Here is a 15,750-nt window from a genome sequence, read left to right on the forward strand (position 1 = left end):
AATTCAATCTGGTCTGGTGGACGTCTTCCACAACCTCAGGACTATCGGGCTCTCCTATTGCCAGCCTCCTTGTTAAGAAATTCCAAGAGAGTAAAAAGACCAGCTGATCCAATTCCATTATTTTGGTTTTTGGATAAATGCAGAGAGAGACTCCTGTTTGATCCACAAGACAGAGACAGCAGGGAGAGATAGGGAGGGAAAGTGGGAGCGAAGGTGCCTCCACTGAGTAGCAGAAGAGAAAAGCCAATTAATGGACTATACAGTACCTATGAAGTAGCTCAGAAAGGTTTGTGACCCCTGGCCTCGAAGTTAAGAATGAGAGGTCCTTAATCCACTCGTGAGCACAGCTCGAAAGCTAAATAGCTGTCGGATGTAAACGCTCTGATTGTAAATGTTGCATGTTCAAGATCTGATGGTCCCTAGATCTCTGTGTAGAGTTTGCATGTTCTCCCTGTGTGTGCATTCATTTCCTCCTGCTGTCTTTAAACATGTTCTTCAACTAAATTGTTTATATAAGAAGAAGTGAATATATGATGGACTATATAACAGGTATCAGTCAGTGTGTTGCCAGACACAGAAGATGATATTCAACAATAAAACTGGAAGATGATTGAAAACATTTCAACAAAACCTCCCTTTTAGGGTTTTTACTCCATCATTAAAATACATATAATAATTATTTATTTGAAAAAGTAAGAGTTCCCTTAGTATGCTTGAGTCTGAGTAATAAAATAAAATTAGATAATATTTATTATTACTTCTCTAGCTCTAGCTGAAAAGACACTGCTTCCCTGAGTGAAAACAAATGAGTAAATACCCCCCCCAAAACAATCAGATTAGTTCTTGAAAGTGTGGGAAAGTATTTATCACATAAAAAGCCGCTGAAGGCTTGGAATGATGCCAATGCTGAAAATACTCACTAAAGTGCTCTTTAGTCTTTAGTGTCACCACAGAAAATGTAGCCCATAGACAAGTGAAGCAGTTTGGTAATGTTGAAAGACCCTCTCGAGAATTTCAAAATATGATGAAATGCCTCTTGAGCTAAATCTGAGGCCCTCCATCAACTTTTAAATGACATTAGGCAGCGGTTTAGTTTGAGAAAAAACACTTTTTTAAAGTGTTTTTCTGCTGAGCTCCTAGTTTGAGTTCAGTTTTCTCAGCCTGTTCATGGTCAAGGCTTTGTGGCATTGCTGTGTAATTTAAATCTGATTAATTAACTCATCTGATCATGGAAAACTTCAAAGCCAAAACTCCATAAAGTAACTTATTTATTAACTCTGCAGGAACAAAACAAATGCACTTTTGTTTTTTAGCACCTATCCATTCATCTTTGTTGCCATTCATCTGTTAGGCTACTGATTTCCCTCTAGAATATGTAAAAATCCACATAATGTCTTTTCTGATCGATTCAAAAGTTCAAAACCACCTACAAATGGGAAAGTACCCAACCTGGCAACACCAGGTGCTAACATTAGTGCCTGTGACTTGTTCTCTTAATGTTATTGTGCTTGTGAAATTGTCCCAAAATAAACACAATGTGCTTTTAAAGTCATTTAGCTTAGTGAACTTTAAAATCATTGACTGACCGTGTTTGACTTTATTGCAGGGTTCTCGCTGGACTCTTCAAGCTACAAGGATGAACATGGCATTTGTAAGACTTCTCTTATGTAATTATCCTTTAAAATGAAAAAGCCAACCACGTTTAGCATGTCTGCTTTTATTGTGTAAGTCATCTTATGAGAAAAGCTCCTTCCTCTGTATGCGGCGAGTCATTTTATTTTGGTAAATTATTCATTTTAATGGCTTTAAACACAATCACCAGATTCTGATTTCTTAAAGTTTAAGTGGCTGCTCTCTTTTTGTATTGTTTTATTACAGGGTGGCTCTGTCTCTATTAAACCAGACCAAATGCAGGTACGTGCAGTTTCATGAGTATGGTAGTTTCTGTTTTAAACCACTGAATTTATGTGCTTGCTCTGTTTATTTTACTTTGAATCTTTAGGGGGTTTTTTGTATTGTTTGTAGCTTCCTTATGAGTATATCAAATACATTTTGGGCTCAGGAAGAAAAGAATACCTCAACAGATTGAGCTCATCTTATTTTTATTTTTATTTTTTCCTTTTTTTTGTGTAATATGCAGTATATTCTCCTTCACATTCGACGACGTTTGAAGTCGTACTGGTACGATTGAACAAAACGCAGTATTCAAAGGCCAGATAGCAACAATTAGAATCCAGTTGAATAGATTAGAATAAATAAAATAGAATAAGCCTTTATTGTCATTGTACAACAAAAATCCAGGTGTTCCATCCACATCAGTGCATTGTATGAAAAACATATACACATCATAGAATAGAAATAGAATCTCCAATTCACTGTATGAAACTCACAAGTGTACATACAAAAAACAATCAGAACAGCAAAAAAAAAAAAACACATGGACCGAATATGACAGCTGATGAGATGTTCCCTGTAAATTCTCAGATTATGATTTGTTATAATTATTACACCATTCATAGTTTGGATTGATATCCAGCATTTAAAAAAAAGCAATGTTAGTCTAAGGTTTGTCATGGTTTAACTTGGAGACTCCTTGGTAATTCCCAATGTGGTTGCAAATGCAACATCACAGTCAAATTTAAGGCTTATTTTGAAACTTTAACAATGCAATAAAAAGGCAAATAAATATCTTTCAGTAGCATGTTTAACTGTTGCTGTTCATTATTTACTCAGTATCCCTTCATTTCTAGTCATAAACCTTAAAATGTTTACGTGCATTTAACATTTAACATTAGATTACCTACATTTTTTTTTTTATCCCGTGTCTTCATTGGTGGGAAAAAGCATGATTGTAAATATTTTATTCTACAGTTTTCCACTTTTGATACACCTGTACATCTAATAACATGTGTCTGGTGGTTTACGACTTTTTATTTCCCATTTTGGCCTCTTTTTTTACGAGTGGCTTTGAATGAGAATTGGTGTCTATAAGGCAAACCTTTATGTTTTTATGAGTTTCATGGAGCTTTTATAGACTCATTTAAAGGCAGCTTTTACTCCCTCCCTCCCTGCGTAGATGCTGAACGCTTTGCTGATTTTGGTCTTTGTGCCAATCTTTGACCTCGGCATCTACCCACTCATCGGCCTGTGCAGGGTCAACATCACGTGAGTGGAAACATCTCACTTTGGACTGTCATAACTTCTTTGCAGCGTTTGAGACCCTAAAAAGCCTCTTTAATTGGTTTAATGACATCAGCTCGTATATTGTGAAGATGCTTTATGGTAAAAACAAGTCAATCAGTGATTGAGAGACAGTAAAATACTTTACACTTTTATAAATGATTGATTTCTCACTTTACATGAGGACATTCTTGTAGATTTGTATTTATTTAAAATTCATTTATTTATGTTGCATTTTTTAACTATGCACTTTACTTATTTATTAAAATTACTGTATATTAATTTGAATATCATTTATTTTAGTCTGCTTTTAAAAGGTACATAAAAGGTACATCCTCCTGAAACATTTCCTTAAAGAATGTGGGAAAATTACATTTATTTATATATTTCAATTTTATTTATTTCCCTATGTTTTTGTTTCTTGAGGACATCCATGTAGACCTATTTATTTATTTAAAATGTATTTATTTATGCAATTTACTTATTTATTAAAATTATATTTATTTAAATATACTTTATTTCAGTTTTATTTATTTATTTACTTATTCTTAACAAGTCTGCTTTTAAAAGCTACATAAGGTATGCACATCCTGAAACAATTCCACCACTATTAAAGAATGTGGGAAATTACATTTATTTCTATATTTCCATTTTATTTATTTTATTATTATTGTTTTTTTTAAGTAATAATCCTGTTTCTGAATGCAAGGCCCATATTTAATCCACCTGGTGAGAAATGCATGGAAGACACATTATACGGTGAAAGTAGCCAAAACATTGGGTTTAAATGGCTGAGAGGCCAACTGGCTGTAACCATAGTAACCTACTTAAACAGAGGAGGTGTTCAGCTTGGTGACAACCCAAAGAACAGGATTCTGTTGCTTTGACAAAATGTACAAATGTGGCTTTGGAGCCTCTACCCGAGGAGAGTTTAAACAGATTCAAGCTGCTCAGCACTGACTGTTTGTTTTTAGGCCTTTGAGGAAAATGGCCACTGGGATGATTTTTGCAGCCCTGGCCTTTGGAGCAGCCACACTGGTCGAGATCAACGTGATGGTATGTGGGAGCAGTGGCAGAATGCTGTACGCAGGGGCGTACTTAACATTTTGGGAGCCCAAGGCAAACTTTTGTGAAGCTTCCACTTCGTTATATGATCATGAAATATTTGGTATTTTAGAACATTTATTATGTTCATTTGTTTGTCATTTTTAAAAAAATTCCACACTTTCAACTGGATATGAAGATTTTTCCAGTTATTTAATCCACTTGAGCCTAAGATTGTCTTCTCGTCCCGTCCTGCCAAAGAGAAATATACGTATTTTTGTTACATTTATTACACTGGTGTAGGAAGAAAATATATCTCTAGAGAAATTACTTTTCAAAGCATAACATCTAATCAGTGTACCTTTAATGTTTTGGTTATTTCGTTTCAAAACCAAATCAAAAAAATAGAAAAACTTCTTGGTTTTATTAATTTAAAACCAGAAGCAGAAAAAGGGAAAAACCAAACAAGAGTTTTTCTGCTTCTGTTTGTGTGATATTTGGATATTTACAGGGAAACTAGGACGAGAGCTTCATGTTTTATTCTCACCACACAGAACGACCGACAGACGGACTTTTACTCTGCTACGTTTGATAAAAAATGATATTGTATCATGTTGTCCACCTCACACTGATGGCAGAGGTGTCATTTGTGTCAATGATGTTTTGTTAAAGAGTTATTGATGATGGAAGTCCGAATTTGTGAATAACTGCCAACTTTACCAAACAGTGTTACAGTCCAAATAGTATCCAGATAAATTGGTGACTTTTGCTCCCTGTCCGGACATAAAAGGAAGCAACGCATAAGTCACATTACTGGTGAATTGAAACATTATTAATACATAAATAAATCAAAACCAAAAAATGGATGTTTCGTAAAACATTCTGATGATATGTGGAACCAGAGGTGGTGTAATGAATCTACTGGTGCTCCTCGTTTCTAATGATCAACATTTTACTGCCCTAAAAAAAGCTGCAATTGTTTGTGCAAAAGTGTCAAATGGCAGAAGTTCTAACATCTATTGTTCCTCACACCAGCCTCACAGGTGATGGTCAGTCACCAGTTTATTTGGATACGATTTGGATCGTAACACCGCGAAACAAATAATAAACGTGAGCAGCTTTTTACGAGCTAAAACATCCACGCACTGAATGAAAACATGAGCAGGACCAGGAAATAAATCCTAAACAGTCCTATTGTGTGAGGAGACCTGGTCCAGGACCTGGGGAGGGAAACCAGGTGCAGCAGACTTCAGTTATTGCTCTAATGTCTCTGTAAATATCCAAATATCACACGAACAGAACAAGATTAAAACAAAAACACACACAAAAAAAACGCTGCTTATCTGGTTTTTGGTTTTTCTATATTTCTGTTTTGGTTTTAAATCAGTAAAACAAAATAACCACACTGTTTATTTGTTATTTCGATTTGCTTTTAAAACACAATAACCAAAGAACAAAGGGTACACGGATTACATCTGAGCTTGTGTATATTTTGTTGTGAGACATTAACAATGGCAGACAATAATTCAACACTTAGAATGCACTCTTCACAAAACCATAATTTTTGCTTTATGTGGCTAAAAAAACAACTAATAGGAAATTTAGTATAGAATAATATTGCGTGTTTGCGTTAGGAACCTAGCACTAGCAATATGTACATAACATACCATTTAAAAAGTGACTTATTCAGTCAAATTAATGCAGATTGTTACAAAACCGCATAGAGTCAGTTCTTGAAAAGCAGAACCTTCCACTGCCACATACTAAAATGGAGACCATTATTCATGGCTTATTAGCATTAGTAACATATTGGCTCTTAATTAGTCATTATTAAGTACATATTAATGCCTTAGTCTCGCAGTCCAAACAGGATTAGGGTTAGGGTTAACTTTAACTTTAACCTGAACCCTAACCCTAACCCTAACTCTAGCATACTGTGATGGTAATTCATATACAACAACTTCCTTACTTACTACTAATAAGTAATAATTCTGAGGTTATTGAGGGAAAACTCTAAGTTAACTCATTGAGTGCCATTCCACATGAATTGTGTTTTTCGGCTGGGGTTGCTAGGAGACAGTGTGATGAAGCTCTCCGGTGAATATCTAACTTGTACAATGATGTAGTGACCAACTGGTGCCATGTAGGTGGCAGCAGCGCACCTTTGGATGAGAGATCACCCGTGATGGGCAGAGCTCAGAGGGAGAGGAAAAGAGTTTACGAGACAGAAAATGGCGCTACGAGGGTTGATGCTGAAGTTCCCACTAGTTCACAGCAGCTCACACTCGACCAGAGCATGTGTGGAACTAAGTGGACAAGCGCTGAGACTCGGCATGTCCGGGATGAGGAGGAAGTTGTGTGTAGGGAGACTGACGGGGGAGGAATACAGTAAGAAATCCATTCAACACTGACATAGATAGCATAATAATAATAATAATAATAATGCTGCCATCAAAAGCCCAGTCTTAGTGTTGTTTTTGTAGTTTTATAGAAGGAAATCAATGTTGAGGTGTCACTAAAGCAAAAAAAAAAAAAAATTGCTTCAAAGTCACTAATAGTTTTTTTTTAAGAAAAAGCCGTTTTTGTCACAAACTGGTGATTTGTGTGAAACTTGTCTCTATTCAACTGCTGATTACGGAAGAACGGAACAAGCTAGAAACTAAAATATTTTTTCTGATGAAAGTAGAGAGTCTAATCTTTCAGAATCTGGTTTCAGATGTCAGATTGTCATAGGACAAAATATTTGAAAAAAAATCTTTAAAAATCAGTCAAAATGCTCTAAAACGGCTGGCACTGAGGTAGAAATTTTTAAAATGGCTGGCACTGAATGAGTTAATGGCTTACTGGTTGTATAACAAGGCCATGCAGAATAAGGCATTAATAAGTACTTAATAATGAATAATTAGGAGTCAATATGTTATGGCTAATAGGTGTTCCCTAATATAAAGTGTTACCAACTTTACATTTTATAACGTGTTTTTTTATATTGTTTTATTTTTTAATAATTATTGCCTTTTTGCAAACAAAAACAACTGTGAGGTATCAAAATTAGGGGGTACTAGTTTGAAGTGCGACCCTTCTCATTGCTAATAATTTAGTCATCTTTTAGTGATGTTTTCTTCTTCTTTTACACAGAAAACTGTTGTGGTTCCTGCTCCAGCCGGGAGTTGTCTCCTGCAGGTTTATAACTTAGCAGAAAATGATGTCACAGTGAAGGTCCCAGACACCAGCCTGTTCCCACACCCGATCCCAAACCTTCAGGTAGAAAAAACAACAACCTCAGAGCTAATTAATCAAATACAGATTATTTGTTTACATTCGATGGGATTATTTTTGAGGGATAAAACATAGTTTCAGCTGCTCCAGTGTTCTGCATAACAAATCATCTTATTCTGTGTCAGGACCCTCCACAATATGAGATGATCCCTTTGGGAGCGCCGGGCAAACAAATAAAGGTTGAAGTGACCCATAATGGCACAACGTCAACATGTGACCTGTTGTTTAAAGAAGAAGAGGCCTATAGTCTCATCATATACAAAAATACCAGCGGTGTGATGTGCAAACTGGTGAGCTCTTCATCAGTATTTGTATTTTTTGGATTAACATTTTTACTCTCCGTAATCTTATTCATAGTTCACTTTTAAATTGAGAATACATGTACCGGTATATTAGTTCTATTATTTATTCATAACAATGTTATTAGGGATTTGATTAGATCAGAAGAGATTTTAATGTATTAATTTTTGACAGAAATGTGAAGATCTGCTGCTAAATAATCGTTCACCTTTCAAATCAAATCACCTTATAATTTTTTTTAAAAAGCACTGAATTTTAGGGATGATGATGTGTTTTGACACAGGTGGAGGACAACATTCGTAAACATGATGAAGGAAAACCATTTTTACGGTAAGTTCTTTTTCCAGTTAAGACTAGATCTAAAATTGAAGATTCTATCATTAAAACTATAAACTAAACCAGTGATTCTCAACTGGTGGGTCGGGACCCAAAAGTGGGTCATGGACCTGTACTATAAATACTTCATGTCTCTCATGTTGGACTCGTCTTTTATTTTGAAATATACTATTCTTTTGACAAGCATGCTGTAAAATGCATGTTACACAGGAAAATATATACTTATTTATTTTTAAAAATATCATATATGCATGTTTTCAATAGTTTATACTCTGAGCACATGCAAACTAACAAGACAGAGAGTGCAATGCACAAGAACCATAACAGCAACATAGACTGGGAGAAAAAGAGTAACTACAACTTAACTCTAGAACTAGAATAATATATGATCGGAAACAAAGCAGAAAAACTCATGACCTACTGACCATTTAACACCATAACTAACAAACTCAATAATCCACTCAGGTCCACACATGTTGTGTGTTAGTATGTGGTGCTGTGAGCTGCTGGATACTTTTCAATGTCACTCCGTAGCGCCATAATCTCCTTCGTCCTGCTTTTTCCTCTTTAGCTAATGGTAGCATCAGTGACTAATCTCTCATCTAAAGGTGCGCTGCTGCTGCCTTCAGGGCACCAGTTAGTCACTACATCACACTGCAGCTTAGATATTGATGAGGGACCTCCGCCAGGGTGTTTTCTAGTAATATTCATGAAAAAAACGTAAATGACGTAATATTACGTCAATGGCACTGAGCGTATGGATTTGAAATGACGTAATATTACGTCAATGGCACTGAATGAGTTAAGACAAGCCTGGAGTTTTAATAACTGATTAGTTTCATCTGATTTCATTGACAATTAGAGCTGTGTCATCCGCATAGCAATGGAAATATATATTATGTTCTCTGATAATGTTACCTAGTGAAAGCATATATAATGTAAAGAGGTCCTAAAACTGAACCTTGTGGAACTCCATGATTAACTCTGGCGTGTGCTGAGGAGAGATTATTAACATGAACAAAGTGGGTTCTGTCTGATAGGTAGGATTTAAACCAACCTAGCGCTGTTTCTTTAATCCCAAAAACACTTTCTAGTCTCTGCAGCAACAAATGATGATCCACTGTATTGAAAGCTGCACTGAGATCTAAGAGCACCAGAACTGAGATCATTGGTTACTTTTACTAAGGCAGTCTCTGTGCTGTGATGGGCTCTACAGCCAGACTGAAAGCTCTCGTATAAATGGTTCCTAAGTAGATGATCACATAGTTGACCTGCAATGAGTTTTTTCAAGAATTTTGGAAACAAAAGGGAGATTAGATATTGGCCTATAATTGGACAAGTCACTTGGTTTTAGGGTAGGTTTTTTAAGAAGAAGTTTGATTACAGCGGTTTAAAGGCCTGTGGTACATAACCTGTTACTAGAGATGTGTTAATCCAGTTCACCATATTAGTGCTGATTAGCGGAAGAACATCTTTACATAGTGGAGTTGGGATTGGATCCAAAAGCCTATGCTCATATTTGCTTGTTCTTCTGTTGTCGTCTCAAACTGAACAGGTTCCTGAACACTCAGCCTGAGGCCATAAACATCACCGTTGGAAAAGCCGAGTTCTCTGTAGAGCCTGGTTACAGCATCACACCCAACCAGACGGTGGATCGAGGAGTGTGAGTAAACCAGTAAGATGTTATGGGCAGGTTTAGTTCCAATTGGCTTAATTTGAGTTCATTTATATTTGTTTAATCAGACGGTAATAAAAACATGAATTAAAAATATTAATATAATAAGAAAGTCAGATATAATCTGCAATGCTTCTCACAATGAATTTTGATTTACAGAAATGTATGATAACAAGTCACACACTCAAAATTATCAATACATGAAAATATATTTCACAATCGCTAATTGGTGTCTACAGAAATTAGAAAATTTACTTGAACAATGAATATGATTTTATTGCTTTTTAAATACAAGATCAAACTTTTTGTTTCTAAATTGAAACTATTTTCACCTTTTTATACCAAAATGGGTAAAAAAAATAGACTATAGACTATTCTTATTCAAATCTCATAAAAAAAACGTACAATTTACAGTCAAATATTTAGCAACAGTAAGAATAAAGCTCTTTATTAATAAAGTGAATGGAAAAATCCATGCTCAAGGTTCAGCAAAGCCCTTCTAGGCCCCCCTCCTTGGTGCGCCCCCCAGTTTGGGAACCACTGCCCTGACAATAAGTCACAGTGTACCGTACTGGTATGATCTGTTCTGTGATGTTAGCTCTAGCTTTGGAGCTGCTTTGAAGTAAAATGTCTACAGTTGTGATGAGAATATTCAACTGTTGGATCTTCTTGTTTTTGCTCCAGGGACTAAAGATGCTGCTATTGAAAAAGCTTCAGCGCTGTATGTTTTACATTGTTTGAGCTCCAAACTGAAAAGCATCCAAATGATTTGCGGGGAAGCGTTTGCTTGGCGTGACGACTGTCGGCTCATTTCCATCACTGTCCTCAGGCAGCAGCAGCATGTTGTTCATCACCTGCTTTTATTGTCAATGATTGAAGTGAAAAATGTGTTGAATCCACGTAGATACGCGGACGTCAGCTGCAGCACGCAGTCACGCACATGTTCCGACCTCAATCTGGGTCTGCTGGACTTTGGAGCGTCGTACACCTTCATCCTCAAACAGGTGAGAGATATTCTAATTAAAGCTCAGATTTGAAAGCTGAGCTCATCATCAAACAGAAGCTGTGACGTGTTTCTCTTTCAGGAAAAAGACAAAATTGAAGCTCACAAGATGATAGATGTAAACGCCAGTGATGTGCACATCACCTGGCAGATACCACAGTACGCCCTCATGACTGCAGGAGAGGTGATGTTCTCCATCACAGGACTGGAGTTTTCCTACTCACAGGTTTGAAACTTTACTAGAAATTTCTCAAAGGGAAGATTGTATTACAATTAATACAATTCTTTTACTGACAATTCATAATGCAAAATATATTTCACAGCTTGTTTAATTTTATGAACAGAAATCTAAAAATATCACTGTCCATTATTAGTGTCTGCTGCTGACAAGGTGCAAATTGAAATTAGTGAAAGCTCTTAAATGAAAACACATTTGTGAAAATGATTATAAATTATATACTTCATTCACAGCACTGGAAATAAGCAAACTAATTACCTTTAAAGGTGCAGTTTGTAACTTTTAGATCCCTCCCTCACCCTCTCCCCTCGCTGCTCTCTTGGCCTGTCTCCAAAGTCGCTCCCTCAGAGGAGCTAACAAGCTAACATTAGCCCAAGAGCAACATCACAGTAATATAACATGCACTGCTGTGCTTCTCTCTTTCAATGTGCACACACCAATCTATCAGCAGCAGCAGCAGCGTAACAACACAGTGTCACTCACAGCAGCCCACACAGAGGCTGCAGTGAGAGCAACGCACACACGAACAAACAACACATGCACCAGAGTTCTAGTGTAACAATTACAAATCAAACATAATGTAAATCAAGCAGCAGTAATTACCTTTCAAGCAGAAAAGTCACCAATTCCATCTTCTACTCCTCCAGACCATACACTGTAAAAAAAGAGGGCGCTCCAGGCACTACCTTGCCATGAGCATTGCTGTGTTTTGGCCATGGCGGAAAGGGGGCAGGTGCTGTGAGCAGACAGTCCATCAAACACAATCCTGACTCTGATTGGTTCTTTTTGCTCGGTCGTGGTGTATTCTGGCAATCTGCCAAAGGCTGCAGGAGCAGCAGGCGGAACTCAATGAGTCTGTTTTTTTTTCACATAAACTACTAGTTTCATGTAAAGCTGTCCTTACTTAGTGAAAGCTTTAGCAAATATGACAAAAAGTCACTTTTATAAGAGTTACGGACTGCACCTTTAAACCCAATTAAAAATAATATAAAGATGAAAATGAAATAAAAAATCTTTAAATAATTTGGCAAACAGAAATAAAGAAAATAGACCAAAAAACGCTAAGGGCTGTTTTTTGGAATCCTAATTGTATTAGAGTAAAACCAGAAGTAGAATCACCACACTCACAACCTAAATCTGCCAAAGTGCCAGAGCTTGAAACATAATTGTGCAAAAAAGAGATCTGAACACTTGGATCAATGCATCGATCAGAGGACCTGCATCAGGATAACAAACAGCATGGTTACAGTGAACAGGCTTACCTGTATATACAGTAATACACTCAACCAGTCATACATCTGAATCATTTTTTACTTGCATTGATCCAAGTGTGAAGATCTTTTTTTTGCACAAATTAAAATAAAACCAAAAAGCATTTTGGTTTGTTTAAAAAAACAATCAAGGAATACATGTTTGTTGTTTGCTATGTTTATCTGCATAAACAAGCCTGAACACTAGATGTGTCTTTCCTCCAGGCTCCAGCTAACATGAAGTCAGTCCTGCAGGCCGGCTGGCTGCTAACGGTTGCTTTTGGGAACGTCATTGTTCTGATAGTGGCTGAAGGAGCAGGACTGGAACAGGTACACTGCTACATACTGTACATACAAATGATTCTAAACCTTAGTTGTCTACAGTCCAATATGAAAAAGGGTTACTTTGTGGTACACCCTTTGCATGCTTTCAACTAAAGATGTCAAACTTAAGGCCCGTGGGCCAAATCCAGACCTCTAGATCTTCTCATTCGGCCTCTGGGACAATTTTGCTCAAACTGAAACTTACATCAAACATTAATCCAGGAATCTGAAACATTGGATCATTTACCTTCGCAAAGCAGTACAGTCATCCAAACCAACATCAAACACATACGATTAGGGGTGTCCCCGGTCCAATATCGATGTCGGATATCGGTTCGATATTAGCCTGAAAACGAATATGGGATTCAAATTTCAGGATTTTTTTTCCAGTTAATTTTTTTTTAAATTTTATTAAATTGTAGAATACTGTAGATATTATGTTGAAGGATAAAATGTATGTCACCAATTGGTTAATAATAAATGGGTCAGTTTTTCTCATACCTACTGTTGCTGACTATTGTTCTCTGTTTGAGTCTTTTCTAACATTCCACACTACAAAATAAGTCACTATTATTATTATTATTATTATTATTATTATTATTATCTTGTTATTTTTTATTTAGTTTGCACATATTAGTCTAACTACTCTTATATTTATGTTTATACTTCTTTTTTCTTTTTATTTTTCTCTTTTTTTATTTATTTTTCTTTATTCTAGTTGATTGTTATTATTTAATGTTATACTACCTGAGAGAGCACAGGTCACCAAAAGAAATTCCTCGTGTGTATTCATTCACCCCTGGCCAATAAAGTTGATTCTGATTCTGATTCTGATTCTATTATTTTTTTATTAAAAAAAAAGGAGAGGGAAAAAAAAAAGTATGTATGATTCATGCTGATATCGGATCATTATTGGTATCGGTACATCTCTACATACATTAACAGCAGTATTGTGCATTACTTTGTCATTTAAAAATGTTATAAAATAAAATGAAATACTTACAGATTGAAGTAAATCTTCAAAAATGTAAAGCATTAAGTAAAATGTATTCCCAGTAATATAAACTCATTCTCAGGGCCTGATTGGATGCAATAATGGGCTAAATTTATCCCTTTGGCATCTACTGTAGTTTCATACAGAGTAAATCACTAGTTAAGCTCATTTCTCTACCTGATGTTCTACACATAATAAACTTTTAACTTGATTTATTCACAGTTGTTTAAATGTAGACGTGTTAAACCTAAAGCACAAAATGTTAACACAAAAAAAATGCCAGGATGTTTGTGGTTCAGCTCATTTGCGTTAAAACTGGGACGTAAAATGAATTAAGTTTGACACCCCTGCTATAAACCGTCTCTGAAAACTATTTAAAATAAATAGATCAACAATTAACAATTCAAAAACCTCAAACTACTGCCATTCAAATGATTATTATCACTGTCTGATCCCTTTACACTGATATGCACTGAACTTCATTTGCTGTCTCAGTGGAAGGAGTTCCTGCTGTTTATGGGCCTGCTGCTCGCCGTCTGCATCATCTTCTCCGTCATGGCTCACTTCTATACCTACGTTGACCCCGACCAGCTGCAGAAAATGCACCGGGAAGACTTGTATAAAGAGGATGATGATGAAGATGATGAAAAATATGATAAGAAGATGAAAAATAATGACATTCACCTCAAAAAAGCTGAAAAGACCACCAAATTGTAACTGAACTCCAACGCACACACAATGTTGACAATTCCCCTTCCTCTTTTTTTAAAACAGAAACACTAATGCAGTTTAATTTAAAAATAGCCATTCTTGTTGTTTTCAAGTGTGATTTTTTTGGTTTTTGTACACCGGAAAAAAGCAAACACTACTTTTTTGTTTTCATTTATTCAACAGTTGTTTTCAATTCACTCCATAAAAATAAAACAACTTCTTTACTTTTTCTCAACATTATTTAAGTAAACCAACTAAGGTTGGTTAAAAAAAATAAATTTTGAATGTATTAACTGTGCATGATTTACATAAACCTGCACATTTGCCTATAACTTGTTCCAATATCATAACTGTTTATTATTATTGTACAGGGAATGACTGCTGTAATTAAAGTGTTGCATTATTTCACTCCACGTTCAAATTAGTCACACTCTGCTGCAATTGTTTTTCTCTACATTTTTGTTGTACATTCTTGTGAAATGTTTCTATGATGATCACTGTAACTCACTGCAGAACTCTCAAGGGCGGATTCACTAAGATCTGAAATAAAGGGTGGTAAACCAGTTGCTTCCCTAAATCCTTTAGTGACGCAGTTTCCTCACCTGCTGTGTGGAATTCACAAAGATTGCAGCAATGATTAGTGCACGTGCAGAACTGGTGCAGACCGCCCTTATTTAAATGAGTGATTTGTATTGTGTTGCGCGGAAGTGAAAATAAAAATGTGAAGCAGCAGAATTGGAGGTGTTAGTAGAGGAAACGAATAAAAAAATGATGAATTACAGTAGATAGATATTCTTTATTCACTGGAAAGATGTGCGTGGATGTGACTGTAAGTGACGGATGGGTGCATGTGCGCGGCTGATCGCGTGCGTGTGTGTGAGACAGTGATCCGCGGAGGAGAGATGGACGCACATCCAGCTTTTTTCTCTCTCTCACACACACACACACATACGCACACACACTGAAGCCTTTTTTCTTCTCCGCAGTGTTTTCTGTCCACATTTACTGCAGCGATGATCTCTGCATGTGCGTTTGCACCTGCTTGTCAGTCGTACTATTTTCTGGTACTAAAACCATCACCGCAAACAGTTTCAGATTTCTTGAATCGCTTAAGTTTATTTGCATTTCCTCCTCCCATATTTTTGCTCCCCCTGGAAGATCCGCATACTATACATATTCATTTTGGGGAAACGCGCTAAATGGATTGAGGACGTATTGGGAAGCGCAGTGGCGGTGCACTCCTGATTCCCTGGGATTTGTACTCCTTGTTAGCGTGTGGAGTGACGTTTGCTCACAGTTTAACACCACTACATCTTTAGTGTATCCGCCCCTCAGTATGATAAAGTGTGACTGGCTGATGTCATATTTTTTCATTTTTAATTAATGTGCAGTTTGGGACATCTGTTTTCTAGGACCACA

The 15,750-nt window shown here is 36.3% G+C and overlaps 1 protein-coding gene across 1 annotated transcript in view; it reads left to right on the forward strand.

The window, feature by feature from the left end:
* slc15a2 (solute carrier family 15 member 2) overlaps window positions 1-14,894 on the forward strand; it is a 33,607-nt gene extending 18,713 nt beyond the window's left edge. The window contains exons 11-22 of the mRNA XM_028436355.1: window positions 1,607-1,651; window positions 1,879-1,914; window positions 3,077-3,165; window positions 4,155-4,236; window positions 7,360-7,485; window positions 7,626-7,790; window positions 8,084-8,130; window positions 9,692-9,799; window positions 10,716-10,815; window positions 10,897-11,040; window positions 12,528-12,632; window positions 14,116-14,894. Coding sequence (XP_028292156.1) covers window positions 1,607-1,651; window positions 1,879-1,914; window positions 3,077-3,165; window positions 4,155-4,236; window positions 7,360-7,485; window positions 7,626-7,790; window positions 8,084-8,130; window positions 9,692-9,799; window positions 10,716-10,815; window positions 10,897-11,040; window positions 12,528-12,632; window positions 14,116-14,337 — 1,269 coding nt within the window. The 3' untranslated portion in view covers window positions 14,338-14,894. The remainder of the gene's footprint in view (window positions 1-1,606; window positions 1,652-1,878; window positions 1,915-3,076; window positions 3,166-4,154; window positions 4,237-7,359; window positions 7,486-7,625; window positions 7,791-8,083; window positions 8,131-9,691; window positions 9,800-10,715; window positions 10,816-10,896; window positions 11,041-12,527; window positions 12,633-14,115) is intronic.
* Window positions 14,895-15,750: the final 856 nt, after the last annotated feature.

This window comes from Gouania willdenowi, chromosome 21, assembly GCF_900634775.1.
Source record: "Gouania willdenowi chromosome 21, fGouWil2.1, whole genome shotgun sequence".
Classification (NCBI taxonomy): domain Eukaryota; kingdom Metazoa; phylum Chordata; class Actinopteri; order Blenniiformes; family Gobiesocidae; genus Gouania; species Gouania willdenowi.